Source organism: Carassius gibelio, chromosome B21 (assembly GCF_023724105.1).
Source record: "Carassius gibelio isolate Cgi1373 ecotype wild population from Czech Republic chromosome B21, carGib1.2-hapl.c, whole genome shotgun sequence".
Lineage (NCBI taxonomy): Eukaryota > Metazoa > Chordata > Actinopteri > Cypriniformes > Cyprinidae > Carassius > Carassius gibelio.
In genome coordinates this window covers 10,803,360-10,818,904 of record NC_068416.1, presented here as the reverse complement: position 1 = coordinate 10,818,904, position 15,545 = coordinate 10,803,360, and the positions used below count along the sequence as shown (strand labels likewise).

The window sequence follows — 15,545 nt, the reverse complement described above, 5'->3', positions numbered from 1 at the left end:
CAACCGGAAGCTTGTTCACTCGTCCTCACACTGCGTTTGAAAGACCTGAAGGGGGAGCTGTTGCGCATTTTCTGTGAGGGCTAAACTCTGCATTCTCCTCAGTCGATTTATCTCTAGTATATGACAGTCGAGAGGTGCTTAGACGCTCAACATTCTCTTAATACTGCAACAAAATTGATTTGTAAATGGATCAATAACGTCTTTTGCTTAGGCTAGGCTATTTGAAACGGGTAATTTACGCATGCGTGATAATGGACAAGTCATACCTATAGTCAAATACACTGTACCTCCAGATGAAATAATATGAATGAAATACAAGGACACTTAAAGAGAGTATACTTTCCTTAATGTTTTTTTTTTTTGTTTTGTTTTTGTTACACGTAAACTTTCATAATTTGATGATGTAAAAAAAAAAAGAATGTTTAAAGTTTTCATAGTTTTATTTTAAAGTAGCCCACATTTTAAATCATCACGTTTTAATAATCTTTCGTTGTGCTTTAAAAACGTATGCATTCAATTATTTTGATATTTGGACTAACATACAAAAGTGCTTGATATTAATTTGAAGTGTGCTATTCAATTACATTTACTAATAGGCTACATATTTCAAGTGCACTAATTTGCAACTTCATCATTACAAATGTCTAATTAGAAAAAACTAGAAATAGAAAATTCAATAGAAAAGCATCGATACACACTTTAACAATATTTCGAAGAAAATAAAAATGTACATAGGTCCTAATTAAGTGGGTCATGCAGAAAAGCACTCTTAAGCTAAACCAATTAAATGGGTAATGGGTAGAGGATGGAAGAATAAAAGAAATAAATACATACAAATTCTCTGACGCACATTTATTGTGGTTCAGGCATGTTCCCCTAAATACAGAATCAGGTCATTTAGATCCCAAACCAGGAAATTTGCCTCCTTTTTTGTTTTACAGCCAAGTACTATTATATTAAAATCCCTGAACCATCCAACTTTACTGGAAGCCTCAAGATATACAGTACAGTAGACACAAGCTATTCTAATAGGCTTAGACAGAAATGAACTCTGTTGGTTCTTATGGACATTTGAAATGACTATACCTCAGATTAACCTGGAAATCTTGAAGACAGAGGAACTTTTGATAGAAACCACCTGTTCGAACAAATGTCTTCACTGTCTGTGCAGCCACTTTATATCAAAGATTTATTCAAGTATGACGTTTCATTTTGCTTATGTATTCTGGCATTTGTCTCACACAGCTGGATTGTATTTCATAACATGCTTACATATTATATTTATAACATGCTATAAATCTTATAAATTATAAGACGTATGTTTATATTTATAAGATTTAACACGCATCTAAATGTTATATATAAATGTCATGTTAAACGATTAATCGCGATTAATCGCATCTATAATAAAAGTTTTTGTGTAATATATGTGTGTGTACTGTGCATATTAATCATGTATATGTAAACACACACATACTATTTTGTATATAATGTGTAATTACATGCATGTATTTATATTTATATAATTTATATTATATATATATTTAATATAGAAATAAAACTTTTTTTCTAAAATATATATGCATGAGTGTGTATTTATACATAATAAATATACACAATACACACACTTATATTATGTAAATAAAAACAACTTTTATTTTGGATGCGATTAATTGCGATTAATTAACCGCACTAATCTAAATACTTCAAAACTATTTATAACAGATAGATAGATAGATAGATAGATAGATAGATAGATAGATAGATAGATAGACAGACAGACAGACAGACAGACAGACAGACAGACAGACAGACAGACACACACACATACACTAATATTGCAATATATAACAGCATTGGCTGGGCTGGTAAAGTATTAAAACTAATTTAAGTTGAGAAAATGATATCATACCAAAAATAAACAAAAGCCTAGCAGTGCCAGAGAGAGGAAACATTCCACAGGAAGTGGCTGAAATGCCTGCTGGACAAAACAGCATAGCAATGGTACTTTTGAGTTAAAACTACTTTAATTTCTTTTAAAACTGACCTTGACTCAGTGGAAAAGCAAGCTCCTCAGGAAGTTTGTGGCATCCTGAAATCAGATAGCTTAAATGTCAACATACGTATTGAAGCAGTTTTCCTTTCTGCACACTCTTGGCAATGAAATATGAAATATGACACTTCATGTTTTAGTTTGCAGTCTTGCAAGAAATACTGCTCAGCATTAACAGCTCATGAGCTTCTTTAGTTTTATCAGTTCCCACAAGTCAGAGGCAGGAGCCCTAGAGGCTGTAGGCCACAGGGTTTCTGGGTTTCTGCCAGAAGAGTTATTGGCCGATAATCTAGTTTGTCAATGAAACAAAAACTGGACCTGTTTCACTCGGGATTAGAAATCCTTTAAGCTAATACTAAAATCCATTCCAAATTCAACAACAAAAAAGCCTTTGTCTCAGCATTTTTCAGAATAAAAAATGCTTCATAATATCACATTCACAAATGTAGAGCTGTGACTTGTGGCGACTTTACCCTGATGACAAATGAACACCTACACACAAGTGATAACAAGAGCTATGGTTTATAATTACAATGAAAATTGAATCAAGACATGCAGGCCTCTTTCAAAACTTATGTACCAAGTTTTGTTTTCCCCACTTCTGGAGACTCCTTTCCTTTTGTGTCTAAGATAGGGTTGCATGCTCTGTGTTTTCTAAGATGAAAATAGGGTGTAGCATTTCCAAGAATTTCTGCATGCATAATCATTCACATTCATATCCTTTAGCTACTATTTTAGCATATTTCAGTGTCCAATCTCATTAACTTGTTTTAAAGCTTTGCAATAATACCAGAAAACATCATAAGAGCGATTATTTTAATAATTATGATTACTAGCTCTTTAAGTCTGTTTATTTCACCTTTACTTTAAAAAGTAAAAAAAAAAAAAAAAAAAAAAAAAACAGTAAAATAATATTTAAATATTTTAGCAACATAAAACCTTATAAAGAGAAAACTAAATAAAGGAACTGTAAGAATTTACAGTAAATGTCGATTTGTTTTTATTTATTGTAAATTTATTGTAAATTATTGTTAGTTTGTGATAAGTAATACAGCAAGCAGTGTTAATAAATTTAGTGTTATTGTAAATTGATACTAAAATAAAATATAAAACAATAAAATGTATCATTAAAATATGCTTTTTAATAATACAATTTAAAGTGTAAAATAAACACCACATTTTCTTATCAATTACATATACTGGGTGCACAAAAAGTATGTTTTGTCCATACTTTAGGGCATTCTTATGAATCCCTTTATAAGTGGGTCACAGCAGTTGGAATGAGAACTGTCCCGCAGAGAGCGTCACCCCCACCCCCTCTCTCTGTGACATGCATTCCTCGTGTTTCCCTCCATATTCTTTCTTTTCTTCCAGCACATTAGCACATGTGCAAGGGGCAAAGCAGCAAGACACAGACCAATTCAGTCATCATCTTTGTTATTGTAATCTGTTTTAAGGAGTGACATATACATGTGCTATACTGTATATTTAACATCATATGCTATACATATTACTTTCGTGTGCTATATATATATATATATATATATATATATATATATATATATATATATATATATATATATATAAATGAGGTCAGTAAATCACTTAATCACTTTTATTTAAAAGTGACAGTAAATGTTTTTTTTAACTATTAAAAATATATATATATATATTTTAAATAAATTATTAAACAAATGCTGTTCTTTTGAACACTTTATCACAGTTTCCACAAAAATATCAAGCAGACAACTGTCTTCAACATTGATAATCACAGGTAATGTTGCTTGAGCACCAAATCTGCTTAGAATGATTTCTAAAGGACCATGGAACTTCCATAGCAGGAATACATTACATTTTTAAATATATTAAAAAAGAAGTTATTTAATTTTTAATAATATGCAATGAAATTACTATCAAAGATAATATTATTATTGATATCAAAGATATCAATAATAAAGCTGGTCACTGGATGATCTCTCTTCGTCCAACCCCAGGAGCAGAAAAGCTCTAAAATCTTAACAGCTTTTGTATAAATATTATCTACTGTAATTTATTATGAAGAGCTGCAATATGCAACTTCCACAAGGTGGCGCTATTGCCACACAAATCACTGCATACAAATCTGACTCCGCTTATCCCAAATCTATCATCCTAAAACTTACTGAAGTTTATTTAAGCTAATAAAACAAACTAGATCTGCATATTGATATTGAATTACTTAATTCCATGTGGTTTAAATATTACTAGTCATCCTCTAGTTCATATGCGTGGAGAACTTTTTCATCCTCATGCGAAATTGTGGATTAAAATTGTATTAAAATTGGCCAAGCTACAGTAAATGTGACCACCACTACATGGATGGGTGGTCCGGCAGATGAGCGATATAAAGACAAATATCAAATCAGACTTTTCACGAAGTGGCAATATTATTTAATACAATTATATAAGAAAACAAAGACTTAAATAGTTACAATTGTGCATTTTTTATTTTATAAAAAGCCATACAAATGAAGAGGCACTGAAAAGCACAGACACAAAAGATCCTAAAAGCACGTTGACACTATTTTTTGAATTTTCTCTTTCTCGAGAGTCTTTGGCTGGTCTTAGAGGAGTCAATAAGGCAGTCAGTGTTCTCTGATCGAGGAGTGAAGGCGTTACTGGTACAGGAAGTCATCGCTGAGCAGTCTCCACTTTCAGAAGTCCCCACCACCGCAGGATCAGCAAGGCCACTGGGGAAACATATATGTAATTAATTACTGTCGATCTGGATAAACATGAAGGCATATGCACATTAAACATGTTTAGTAAAAAATTTTGGAACTGTACCAGTTGCTTGTTGTAGAAACATCAGATGGTCCAGGTTCATCAGTGCCTGTAAGTAAAGAATTGAATCTAATAAAAGGCCTCATCTGTCAAACTTTATCGGCATAAATGCCAGAAATGAGAGAAAGATGACACACCAGTATGTCTCCGTTCCGTCCGGTCCAGAGCAGAAAGCAGGCCGTTTTCCTGCAAAAGCAGTTATGATGACGCGTGATACAAACACAATACAAAACCACTTAAAACTGATGTTACCTGATTAGCTCTTGAGTCTTTCTTTCCAATACACAAACTGACATGTTCTGGATACACCTGGAGGGTAAAAAATCCCTGACACATGTAACACTTCTCCATCTGTGTCGACCTGCAAAGAAAATACAATTCAAATGTCACTTTTTTTTTTAATGACACTGCTATTTTTGTATAATGATCTTTCAGTGTTTGAATGTTTGTTGTACCTACTTGCCAGATTGCTGAGTTTCATCAAAATTTCTTTTGGTCCTTTTCCTTCGGGAAACAACTGCAATGACAAAATATTTCACTTCACTGATTTCTCGACCTCTTCCACGATTAACAGCCATGCTGGCATCATAAGATCTGCATACTGACAAGTTAAAGAAGTGCTATTAGAGAGCTAACCTTGTGGTTGCTCTTCCTGGGGGTCTGCTTCACCATCACAGTAAGCCGCATGGATCTCGATCTTGCTGAAGGGGAAGAGTCTGGAGCACAAGGGGCATTCCATCTCCTGACTGTGAAAAGGAGCTGTCTCTTGCTCCATCCTCTCCTCCTCTACAGAAGAAGCACCTCCTCCCTCCTCTACCTCCATCACCTCACTGTCAGCACGAGACTGGGGCTGTGGATGAGGGATGCTCACTTAAAATGATGAGGTCTTATTGAAATTCATTCAGATCCTGTCTGGTTGTAAATGAAAGTCTGTCGTATGAGGTTCCTTTCAGGAGGCTGCATTTAGATTGGAACAGAGTTATATGGTGCTACTGTACCTGAGCAGGACTGGTCACCATTAATTCTGGTGTGCTGTTTTGAGTCATCTGAGTCTCTGTGATGAAGAACATGAAACTAAATGTAATTCATAACAGCGGAAAAGGTTTCATCGTCTTTTGAAGGGCTGGAAACTTGAGTCACATACCCGGACAAATGATCTCATCCTCTTCACAATGCTTGTGATTCTGGGCCTCTTCTTCCTCCCGCTCAGCTGAACATTGTATTTGAGTTTCATCTGAAGTGTCCCATGGAGCACTTTTCCTGTCAACGAGATGTGTTAGGACAGCTTTATAATACTGTTGTGGTGCTATGTGTCCTTGTTTTCTAATGTAAATCCCTGTCCACATCACTGTATGGAAAACAAGAGATGAGATTATGATATGTACTGCCATTGTCTTTATTTTCAAAAATAATTCAAACATTACACAATGTACAACCTTTTCAATCTACCCACAACCTATTTTTTGCAGGATTCTTTGGAAAATTGCATGTATATCTATTCCTACACACAACACACACACACAGCAGTGGTTGCAACAAATTTAATGGTGACTTCTGGTGTTTCTGACATGAGCACGTCACCCAATTCTTTCAGTGGATGAAATGTGTAACAAGTTGCAAAAAGCTACTTTGATGGAAATAAAAACACCAGAGCAACTTTCAATTGTGTTTTTAATTTGTTTTTGTTTTTTGTGTGTGGAAAAAAAATGATTCTTTTTTTTAATGTAACTACATCTCAGAGTTAAGAGAACGAGACACCTAAAAGGTTACCTGAAAGGTTTATTTAAAGCGGCAGTTACAGGCTCCTCACGGCTGAGGAAAGAGGTTTTTTCCTGGTGAGAAAGCAAACAAGTTATCAGTAACAGGTGCAGCAACATTCTCAACAACATTCTGTCTTTGTTTCAGTATATATAATAAATGGCGCGTCATCTTGTGGTTGATGATGGTATTACACCAAAATACAAGTCAAAAATCCTCTATCCTCCTGGGACCCAGCTATGGACTATTTTCCTCTTTTTTTTTTTTTTTCTTTCCTCAAATGAATGTCTCAGGAGCACTTTAGGGATTCAAAACAGAATATGACTTTCTATTACAAAACAGGATATCGATATCTATGTATAGATACAATGCATAGAGAAGGAATATAATTTTATAGGTTTTAAAATACTGTTAAAAAGTAAAATAGAAAATCTAATTGTTCTGTAATATCTTTCATAAATAAGTTGAGACTCCGCTTTGTACGAAGTTCCATAAAAAAAACAAAATGGCCTAGAACTTGAAAATTGATTGGTGAATAAAAACCTTGTTTTTCCCTATAGTGTCTTTTTTCCCTAATAATTCCCTCTCTCTAAAGAGGTTACAGCATATAACACGAATAACATATCGTTAAAAAATAAAAATTAAATCACAAAAGCTACCTGGAGCCATGGATCAAAGCAGATATGCTGAAAATCTGACTACATCATTTCAAACGGTGACAATCCTAGATCTGAACAACGAACATTGACAGAGGTTAGAGGGATATCAAGAACAATATACTAACCACTTGCTCATCTTTTGTCTCTGGAGATGACAAGACTACGTATGTTTCACTCTGTCCACCCTCAGCATCATCCTGTGACCCCGCCACAGACTCCTCCTTGGCTTCGTCCTTCTCTTCTTCTACTGCGGTTCTGTTATTTTCTTTCTCTGCCTCTTCATCATTCTCCTCCTCATCTTCTGACAGCTGAGGAGCTCTGTGGCGCTTCCATCTCCTTGCACCAAATGGCCTCTCTGAGCCAGGTAACACCTATACATAATTTTTTTTTTATATATATATAATAATATATATCGATCATTGGCCATTCTACATTAAATTGTTATATTAAAAAGATATTGTGACAGTGGTCTTGGCAGCCATAAAACAATAGTAAATGTCACATAATTCAACTTCATGAGGAAAGCTGGTAAGTTTGAGTTTCTACTGTTGTAAATGATGTTTTGACTGAATGAATGCATCTGATGTCACTCACTGGCTGTCCCCAGTCTGCTTTGTGCAGCAGCTCTCGCTGGGCCTCCTTCAGGCTCTTCTCGTACACCTCCATCTGACACATGATCACACGCGTGTACTCGTCTGGGTTTTGCCCCATGGGGCAGAAAGGTACTCCCCAGTAGTAAGAGATGCATTCTCCTTTTTCCACCGAAGCACGTGGAGATTTACAGCCGGAGGACTTGAATTCCACACCCTTGGATGCTTTCGAGTCCTCTTCCAGGACAGAGCGGGACATCTGTGTGTCTTGTGTAGAAGAATAGAGTGTGATGGTAGCTGGAGAGATGCATGACTGTGTTGAGGAAAGCTTAGTCTTGATTGGCTTAAAAATCTTTTCCTTGCACAACACTGGGCTGGGGGAAAGAACCTGGAATTGACAACATTTCCCAATTATGTTCTATAGCTATCAGAATATTCCAAAATTCTGAATAGGGGCATATGCCAGATGTTGTATTTCAAGATCTGGAACACATAACAGTATCTTAATCGGTTTAAGGCAATAACATGCTGTGGCGAGTGGGGCGGGGCCGAGAGGCGTGGGAACGTGGAGTGGGGCTCAGGTGTAGCTCATCTCCAATCACTACACCTGGCCTCACTCCACGTTCCCACGCCTCTCGGCCCCGCCCCACTCGCCACATACCCCCATCGCCCCTCGCAGGCCGGGGGGTACTCCCGAGACTGCGCTCTACTCCCCCCCCCCCCCCCTTCCCTCCGGGGGAGACCGCTCACGGGGACCTGCGGGAACCTGGGGGTAGGACAGACGAGGCGAGAGAAAAGGAGATGGAAGGAGGAGCGACAGGGACGAGAGAGGGGAGAGAGAAAAAAAAAAAAAAAAAAAAAAAAAAAAAATCCGGTTCCCAGACGCACTGCTGCTCGGCCCTCCACCGGCTGGGTGATCTCCTCCGCGGTGCCCGGCGGTGGCACTGGACGGCCCTCGGCGGACGGCACGACACTCCTCCGCCGCCCGGTGGACGGCGACGGCTCCTCCGATTTTGGGCAGCGGCAGGAGTCCCCCGTTCCCTGCCCCTCCGGATTCCGTCACGGAGGCGGCAGGCTCCGGCCCCCTGGCGAACGGCGCCGACTCCTCCGCTCCCTCACGGACGGCAGCCGCCCCTCCTTGTCGTGGGCGGTCGGCAGCGAGCTCGCCCGTCCCCGGCAACTCGCTCCAGCCCACCGCCTCGAGCGTCCATGGCGGCACATACCTCGCCAGCTCGAGGGCACCGCGGATTCACCACAGCGGCAAGGGATCTTCAGCAGCGCGTCCCTCCTTCTCCCGGGTTTCGGCACCACTGTAATGAACAAATCTCCATATTCATCGGGAAGAAGGAGGCGGGAACCGGCGCACAATCAAAAAGCATTTTAATAATTCATAAATAAATACAAAACGGCGCACCAGCCCCTCACGGACGACTGGTGCGCACAAATAAAAGCCAAAACATAAAATAATATCCCAGGCCTGGTCCTCTCTCGTCCTTCACGGTCGTCACTCCAGTTTTATATCCTTCCATCTCCTACGTGGGACTCGATACTAGCGGTGGGGCTCAGGTGTAGCTCATCTCCAATCACTACACCTGGCCTCACTCCACGTTCCCACGCCTCTCGGCCCCGCCCCACTCGCCACACATGCTTTCATAATATGACCAAATATTCTGAATATATGTCTTATGCCCTTCTGTTCAACTGACCAGCCATTAAACATGCAGTTATTTTTAATATAAACATACCTACCTCTTCACTGGCATCATCTTCATCATCCTCATCTGTTAAATGCAAGACCATGTGACTAGTAAATTCATTCCAAGACTGAGTGTTTGGAGCAGTTTCTGCAGTTAAAAGCACAATTAAATGATTAGGGCTAATTCAAGGGTTCTGCACAAAATCACATATATAACTATCGCTATATACTACAGTACAAAAGTTTGTGTTGTTTTTGAAAGAAGTCTTAAACCCTGTTCACACCAAGAACAGTAACTATAAAGATAAGGACATTAGTGTCCACACCAGAGAATTATATCATCTGTTTATTCCAAGCACACGTGCGCCTGCCGCTTTAAATTCTCCAGCTCATTATAGCAGGTTGGATTCTGGTTGGGTGTCAATGTTTGTATCGTTCACCAGCTGGAAACAACCCTTCTGAAAATGATTCCCAAGATATCGCTTCTCTGAGCCTTTATTGTTATAGCTGTGGTGTGAACAATTTTTTTGTTCTATAACTATATCTTTATTGTTATCTTTATAGTTATCGTCCTTGGTGTGGACGTTTAGACTTCAAACATTTCTTGTAGGATTATTTGATGAATCAGCATTTATTTGAAGCACAAATCATTGTTAATCTATTTTTACCATCACTTTTAATCAATTTAATGCATCCTTGCAAAACAAAACTATGTATTTCTAAAATTTGTATGGAACCATCGCACAGAGAACCCAATGACTTGACAGGCCCTGTCGGCAGGAACCAAACTCACTCTGTGTGGTACCAAATACTGCAAAACACTGCTCAGTCTTGCAGCAACAGTGGGTTAACCACACACCAACTTGTTCAAGAATTGAAGAACTGCTTTTCTGTTGCAGAAATCAAACTCAAATTGCCATGATACTTTACTAAACGCTGAAGTATTTAGTTTGACACAACTATATGGCCTTAAATAACCTGTGCATCTTTATACCACTTGCAAATGAAGTCTCCACGTTAATTTGTGTTAATTTGTGCAGCGCAATCAGACAAAGATAATTTGAAAACTATAAACTCTTAGTTCTAGGCTCTACGGCTCTTGAATAAATGGTGCAAACACCAAGAGAAGATGAGTGCAAGAAATGGCATACCAGTGTCAGATTTTACATTCTCACCCCGAGTGGTCTGATCCTCCACTTGCTTTAGATTAGGGGTTTTCTGTTAAAATGATCACACAAAAGAGTTAGAACACAAATAGAGGTAAAAAATGTCAGTTAAGGGTGCTCAATCTCATCTCCGGAGATACAGGCCAAACCCAATTCACATATTATGCATCCTACACAGTATGTGAGAGAATCAGCAACATAGTATGCCAAACATTTAAAGATACCATACTATTTCTGCTGATTTTTACCTTCTTGCGTAGGTCTCAAGTAGCAGGATTGTGCAATTTTAAGTCAAAGAATGTTAGAAAGGACTAACCCAAAATTTAACAAGGTAAAGCTCGTCCTCTACAAATACAAGTGACTTATTAAACAGTTCTCTGAGGAATACACACTACCATTCAAATGTTAAGGCGTAAGATTTTTTGAATGCTTTTGAAAGGAAGCTTTTTTGCCAAGGCTGTTGATCAAAAATGCAATAAAACTGTAATATTCTGAAATATTTGTACTATTTAATATAAATGTTCAAGATAGTAAAAAATAACAGCATTTATTTTAAATAATAATGTTTTGCAACATTACAAATGTCTTTACTTTTTGATCCTTGATGCGAAACCCCAAATTTTAAAACCTCTCATTCGAAGATGACCTACTTACACTTGCTACAGTGACATCTTCAGTGCTGTTTTTAGGCACATATTTGGGGCTTGATCTTTTAGAAGCTGAAAGGCACGTATCTGGACCTGTGCTCAAACCTTGGCTTACTTGTGTTTGTAAATGAGTATCTTCATCAGATATTTGGGTATCGTCTTCACTTGCATTAGTATTTTTACAGCAGTCTTCGTCCTCTAACAAATCAATTTTTCGTTTGAAGTCTTTCTGAGTAAAGACCGGGCATTTGGAAAAGGGCAGATCTTCCTGCTTGGGGGATGTGGCAGCAGCGCTGTCCTGTGTGTGAACATTTGAGTCTGTGCTTGAAGGGATGAGGTCCTGACTCAGTTTCTCTACACATACTACAGGATGACGGATGAAGCAGCCATGCCTGGTGAAGAGAGGGGATGTCTGGGACTGGGAATCGGAGACAGATCTGAAGAGTTCAGGCGTGTTGCTGATTACTGTCTGGTTATCTGAGGTCTTTTCCTAGGAAAACAAAATACTTTTTAAGGTTAATACTTTTGTAATTAAAGCCTGACCAAAAAATGTCCATGTCAAATTATTATTATTTTTTTAAATGGAAGAGGTTGTTGAACCAAAATCCTAATTTTTTATTTTTTTGCATGCATCATATTTGATCCATCAAACTTTACATAGCTCATATAGTATCATAAAATAAGAATTTAGAGCTCATAACAGAAAAGGAAAAAAATAAAAACAGCTTTCAGTAATGCTTGTAATGAAAATAATTCAGAGATATAGCAGACTGCTTACCATAAAACGCATATAAACCCCAGTTCCCCAGTCACTCTTTATCACCATATCATGTCTTAGTAAGACGATATTTAAATGATTAACTTTATGATCAAAGCTCTGTAGTTTTTGTTGTGGAAAACATATCATGGAATGCAATACATTACAATGATGACTGAGAGATATACATCAAAAGCCTGATGTTTCATATTGAATAGTTTAAGATAGATTTAGAATTATAATAAAGAGCCTTCTAAAGTTTACACTGTCAGTCAGACAACAGAGCCCCTTTCACACTGCACATATTGCCGGAACATTGCCGGGTCGGATTCTGTGTGAAAGCAACCACATCCCAGGATTGATTCCCACATTGAACCCGAGTCGGGGACCTAGTAACATTGCCGGGTTCGACCCGGAACGAGCGCTGTGTGAACAAAAGCCAGATCTAATTCTGTGTCGAAGTGATGACGCGCATTATCGCACGACTCTTTTACCGGCTGTTTTGAAGAAAGATCAAAGTTCGCAAGGAAAACATATGTGCAAACTATAATGAAGCAGAGATCAGTTAGTTCCTCACTTTCCGCGCTGGCGCCGAGACCGTTCGCTTGCTTCAGTGAAAGTATCACGTGCCTAGCGTTTTCGACTCGTACATTACACGTCACGCGCTGATGTCACGTGTCGTTACGGGATCTTTACTGGTTGTGTGTGAAAGCACGCACATATCCCGGGTAATCACTGGCAGTGTGAAAGTGCAAATCTAGCGACCCGGGAACAATTGCCGGAACACTTTACCCGTGTATTTGCCAGAATGGCAGTGTGAAAGGGGCTCAGGAGGCATATAGAAGATTGTGTACAACAGATCAGCAAAATTTTGACAATGTTGATCATTTAGAGGTGTGCATATGAAATAGGTTTTACAAGGTTATGAAGAAGACAATGTTTGGAAGTATAATTTTATAATATTATGTGAAGCCGTTTAATAACAACTAACCTTTGTTTTAGCAGAAGGACTGGAGACCAGAGTTGGAGAACTTCTCGTTGAAAGATGCGAGGAGGTCGCCTGTGACAGATCAGGCATTTCTGGAAGTGGACTAGTCGTTTCCCTCTCATTCTCACTGTGTGTCTGATCTCGGCCGGTGTATGACAGTTTTCGTCTCAAGCGTGATATCGCATTTGTTACATCCAGCTGTGGTTGATCTGTAGAGCTGGCTGCTTCATCTTGACCCGCCGATGCTTTTCCAGTGCTTTCCTGAAGAAATACAAGCAGTTGTTTTTATTAATACCATCTCGTTCTTTGACTGGTCAAATATTTTAAGTCTAGAAAAGTCAACGCTACTTAATGAAATGATTCTGGCCAGTTGGAGTTGACAGATTTCACTGAAAAATAACGTAGGATATAAAAGGCATAAATTCTTGTTTGATATTTTCCGTTCATGATATAATTTCTTTTTATGCATATCACAGCAGCGAGGCACACGTTTCTAAGTGAATTTGTTTGTTTTCGGAATCACTTTAAGTCTAGTAATGTGAGATACTCAATCATTTAGTGTATGACACTCAGTTTTCTTCAGTTACAAACTGCAAAAGTGACCGATGCCTATTGTTTTCAAATCTTTTCCAATTTTAAACGTCATATAATGTATAACACCCTTTATGAGAATCATTTTTTCACCAACATTAAGACTTTGTGCTATGGCTTTTTGTATGTCGCCGTCGTCCTCATGCTGTTGTTTATGGGCAGCACTGTTTGCTTCTTCAGCGCTAAGTCTCATGGCCAGGTCCAGCATCTCTTCTTCTGTCATGTCTGAAAATCGCAAGTAGAACAACACAAACAGGTCTAAACAAATGCACACCTAGTTTTTCAGGCAAAATTAATGATCTGTTGTGAAATTCTGAGATACAGTACCTCGTAGCTGAGATTGATTCTTCCTTCGTTTCCACCTGGCTGTCCGAGAGGACCGTTTAATTGAGCAGTCTTCCTCCTGAAGATATAAAGGCCAAATTTCAAGTTGGTTTTTCATTCCTCATAATCCACCATTATAATTTAGCATAAATTTTCATAGTTAGACAGGGGAATGTTTGGAAAATCTTTCAATTTTATTTTTGCAGTTCCATTAGGGTGATGTTACAGTAACAGAAATTAGCACAATATACCCAATACTGAATATCTAGTACTAACAGCGAAATTTATTAGAAACAATCATTACCATGGTAATTATTAAGGAAACGTTGTTGCTGTCCCGTTTAGATAACTCTTAAACCACACAGAAACCTTTAAACGAAGCCAAACACACAGTATGTGGTTGTCTACTCTATAAACAGTACCTCTTCATTTTCAGAGTCAGATATCTCCAGGATCTCTTCATTGGGCTCCACTCTGCTGACTTTCGCTTTTCTTCCGCCTTCATCTGTTGTGCGCTTCCGGCGGGGCATCTTGTCGCGACCTCAACAACATGAATTACCTCTGTGTCCACCTCTAAACACACTCGGTGAGACTCTAACTGCTCATAAACTTTTACTGAACACGTTCAATTTTCAAATTCGATAATACAACGTTAGCTCGGTCGGTCAAAGGCTAGAAAAACAAGGACTTCGATTCCAAGATATTTTCACAGGCGGTTGTCGTGTCACGTGACATGAGGGCCAAGGAAAGACGTTACGTCACAACCGACAGCGCGCGAGCGGGGACTATTTTTTGATTTGATGGGAAGTTCGAGTCATTTCCGCGAATCGTTCGTTTGTTTCAAAGAACTGGTTCAAAAGAGATTCAATGATTCTTTTTACGTCATTACAACCTTTATTAGGTTTTTATTAACCCAAATAAGAATGCGATATTAACTACATAAAAATAAATTATATTAAAATTAAACTCCATCACTAACATATAGGCTTTTAATAACAAAATATGGTTTTAAAACTCCACAAAATTTGATGGATATAAAATGTGTTACGTCGTATGTAATATTAACACATTTTAAAAGTCATCTAGTCACACATTTTATTAAGGAACATAAACATTTACACATAAATTAAGGAAATTAATTGTAACTTCATGTGTTCCAGCTCATAAAACAATTCGTTTTTTAAATAGAAAAAGCAAAAGTCATTTTAAAACTAAAATTGAATTTACACTTAACGTGACAACAGAATTGTTGTTCAGTGAGTGTTAGCTCGGACTGGAACACATACTTGAATGGATTTTGTGAACCGAGTCACTGAAAGATTCGACTCAGCAAAAAGATAAAAGAATTGAGGTGCAAATAATTACATATTCCTCTCAAATCGTAAGAGGAATTAAGCATTAATAACACTTAAAACTGGTAAAATTGCAGTTTGGAGATTAAACGTAACTTAAAAGAATGCCAACTTTACTTGCCAGGTTAGAAAGTAACGTAA

General features: G+C 37.9%; 1 protein-coding gene and 1 non-coding gene across 5 annotated transcripts; both read right to left on the bottom strand.

Moving 5' to 3' along the window:
- Window positions 1-4,517: 4,517 nt before the first annotated feature.
- Window positions 4,518-15,471, bottom strand: uimc1 (ubiquitin interaction motif containing 1). 4 transcript variants are annotated; one of them, XM_052587526.1, is made up of 18 exons: window positions 14,475-15,471; window positions 14,056-14,131; window positions 13,826-13,953; window positions 13,141-13,398; window positions 11,400-11,882; window positions 10,731-10,797; window positions 9,633-9,727; window positions 7,888-8,271; window positions 7,419-7,664; window positions 6,647-6,708; window positions 6,021-6,136; window positions 5,875-5,930; window positions 5,513-5,726; window positions 5,336-5,393; window positions 5,129-5,237; window positions 5,014-5,062; window positions 4,880-4,925; window positions 4,518-4,782 (listed from the first exon to the last, which is right to left on the bottom strand). In XM_052587526.1, exons 1-18 carry the CDS (start codon window positions 14,580-14,582, stop codon window positions 4,614-4,616), a joined length of 2,724 nt encoding a protein of 907 aa, XP_052443486.1. In that variant the 5' UTR covers window positions 14,583-15,471; the 3' UTR covers window positions 4,518-4,613. The 4 variants fall into 4 exon arrangements, with proteins under 4 accessions (XP_052443486.1, XP_052443487.1, XP_052443488.1 ...); XM_052587527.1 differs by having other exon boundaries at window positions 10,755-10,797; XM_052587528.1 differs by having other exon boundaries at window positions 11,508-11,882.
- On the bottom strand, window positions 10,305-10,434 carry LOC127986723 (small Cajal body-specific RNA 14). The gene has a single exon (XR_008160929.1). It is a non-coding gene; the product is annotated as a small Cajal body-specific RNA 14 (non-coding RNA).
- Window positions 15,472-15,545: the final 74 nt, after the last annotated feature.

What these genes read in the sequence shown, in the direction of transcription:
- uimc1 (XM_052587526.1), bottom strand. Translation starts at nt 14,582, where the DNA reads ATGCCCCGCCGGAAGCGCACAACAGATGAAGGCGGAAGAAAAGCGAAA. An exon ending in AAGATGTCACTGTAGCAAGT is followed by an intron (nt 10,798 to 11,399) that starts GTAAGTAGGTCA and finishes TCATTTTAACAG; the next exon opens with AAAACCCCTAATCTAAAGCA. An exon ending in AAGATGATGCCAGTGAAGAG is followed by an intron (nt 8,272 to 9,632) that starts GTAGGTATGTTT and finishes TGTCAATTCCAG; the next exon opens with GTTCTTTCCCCCAGCCCAGT.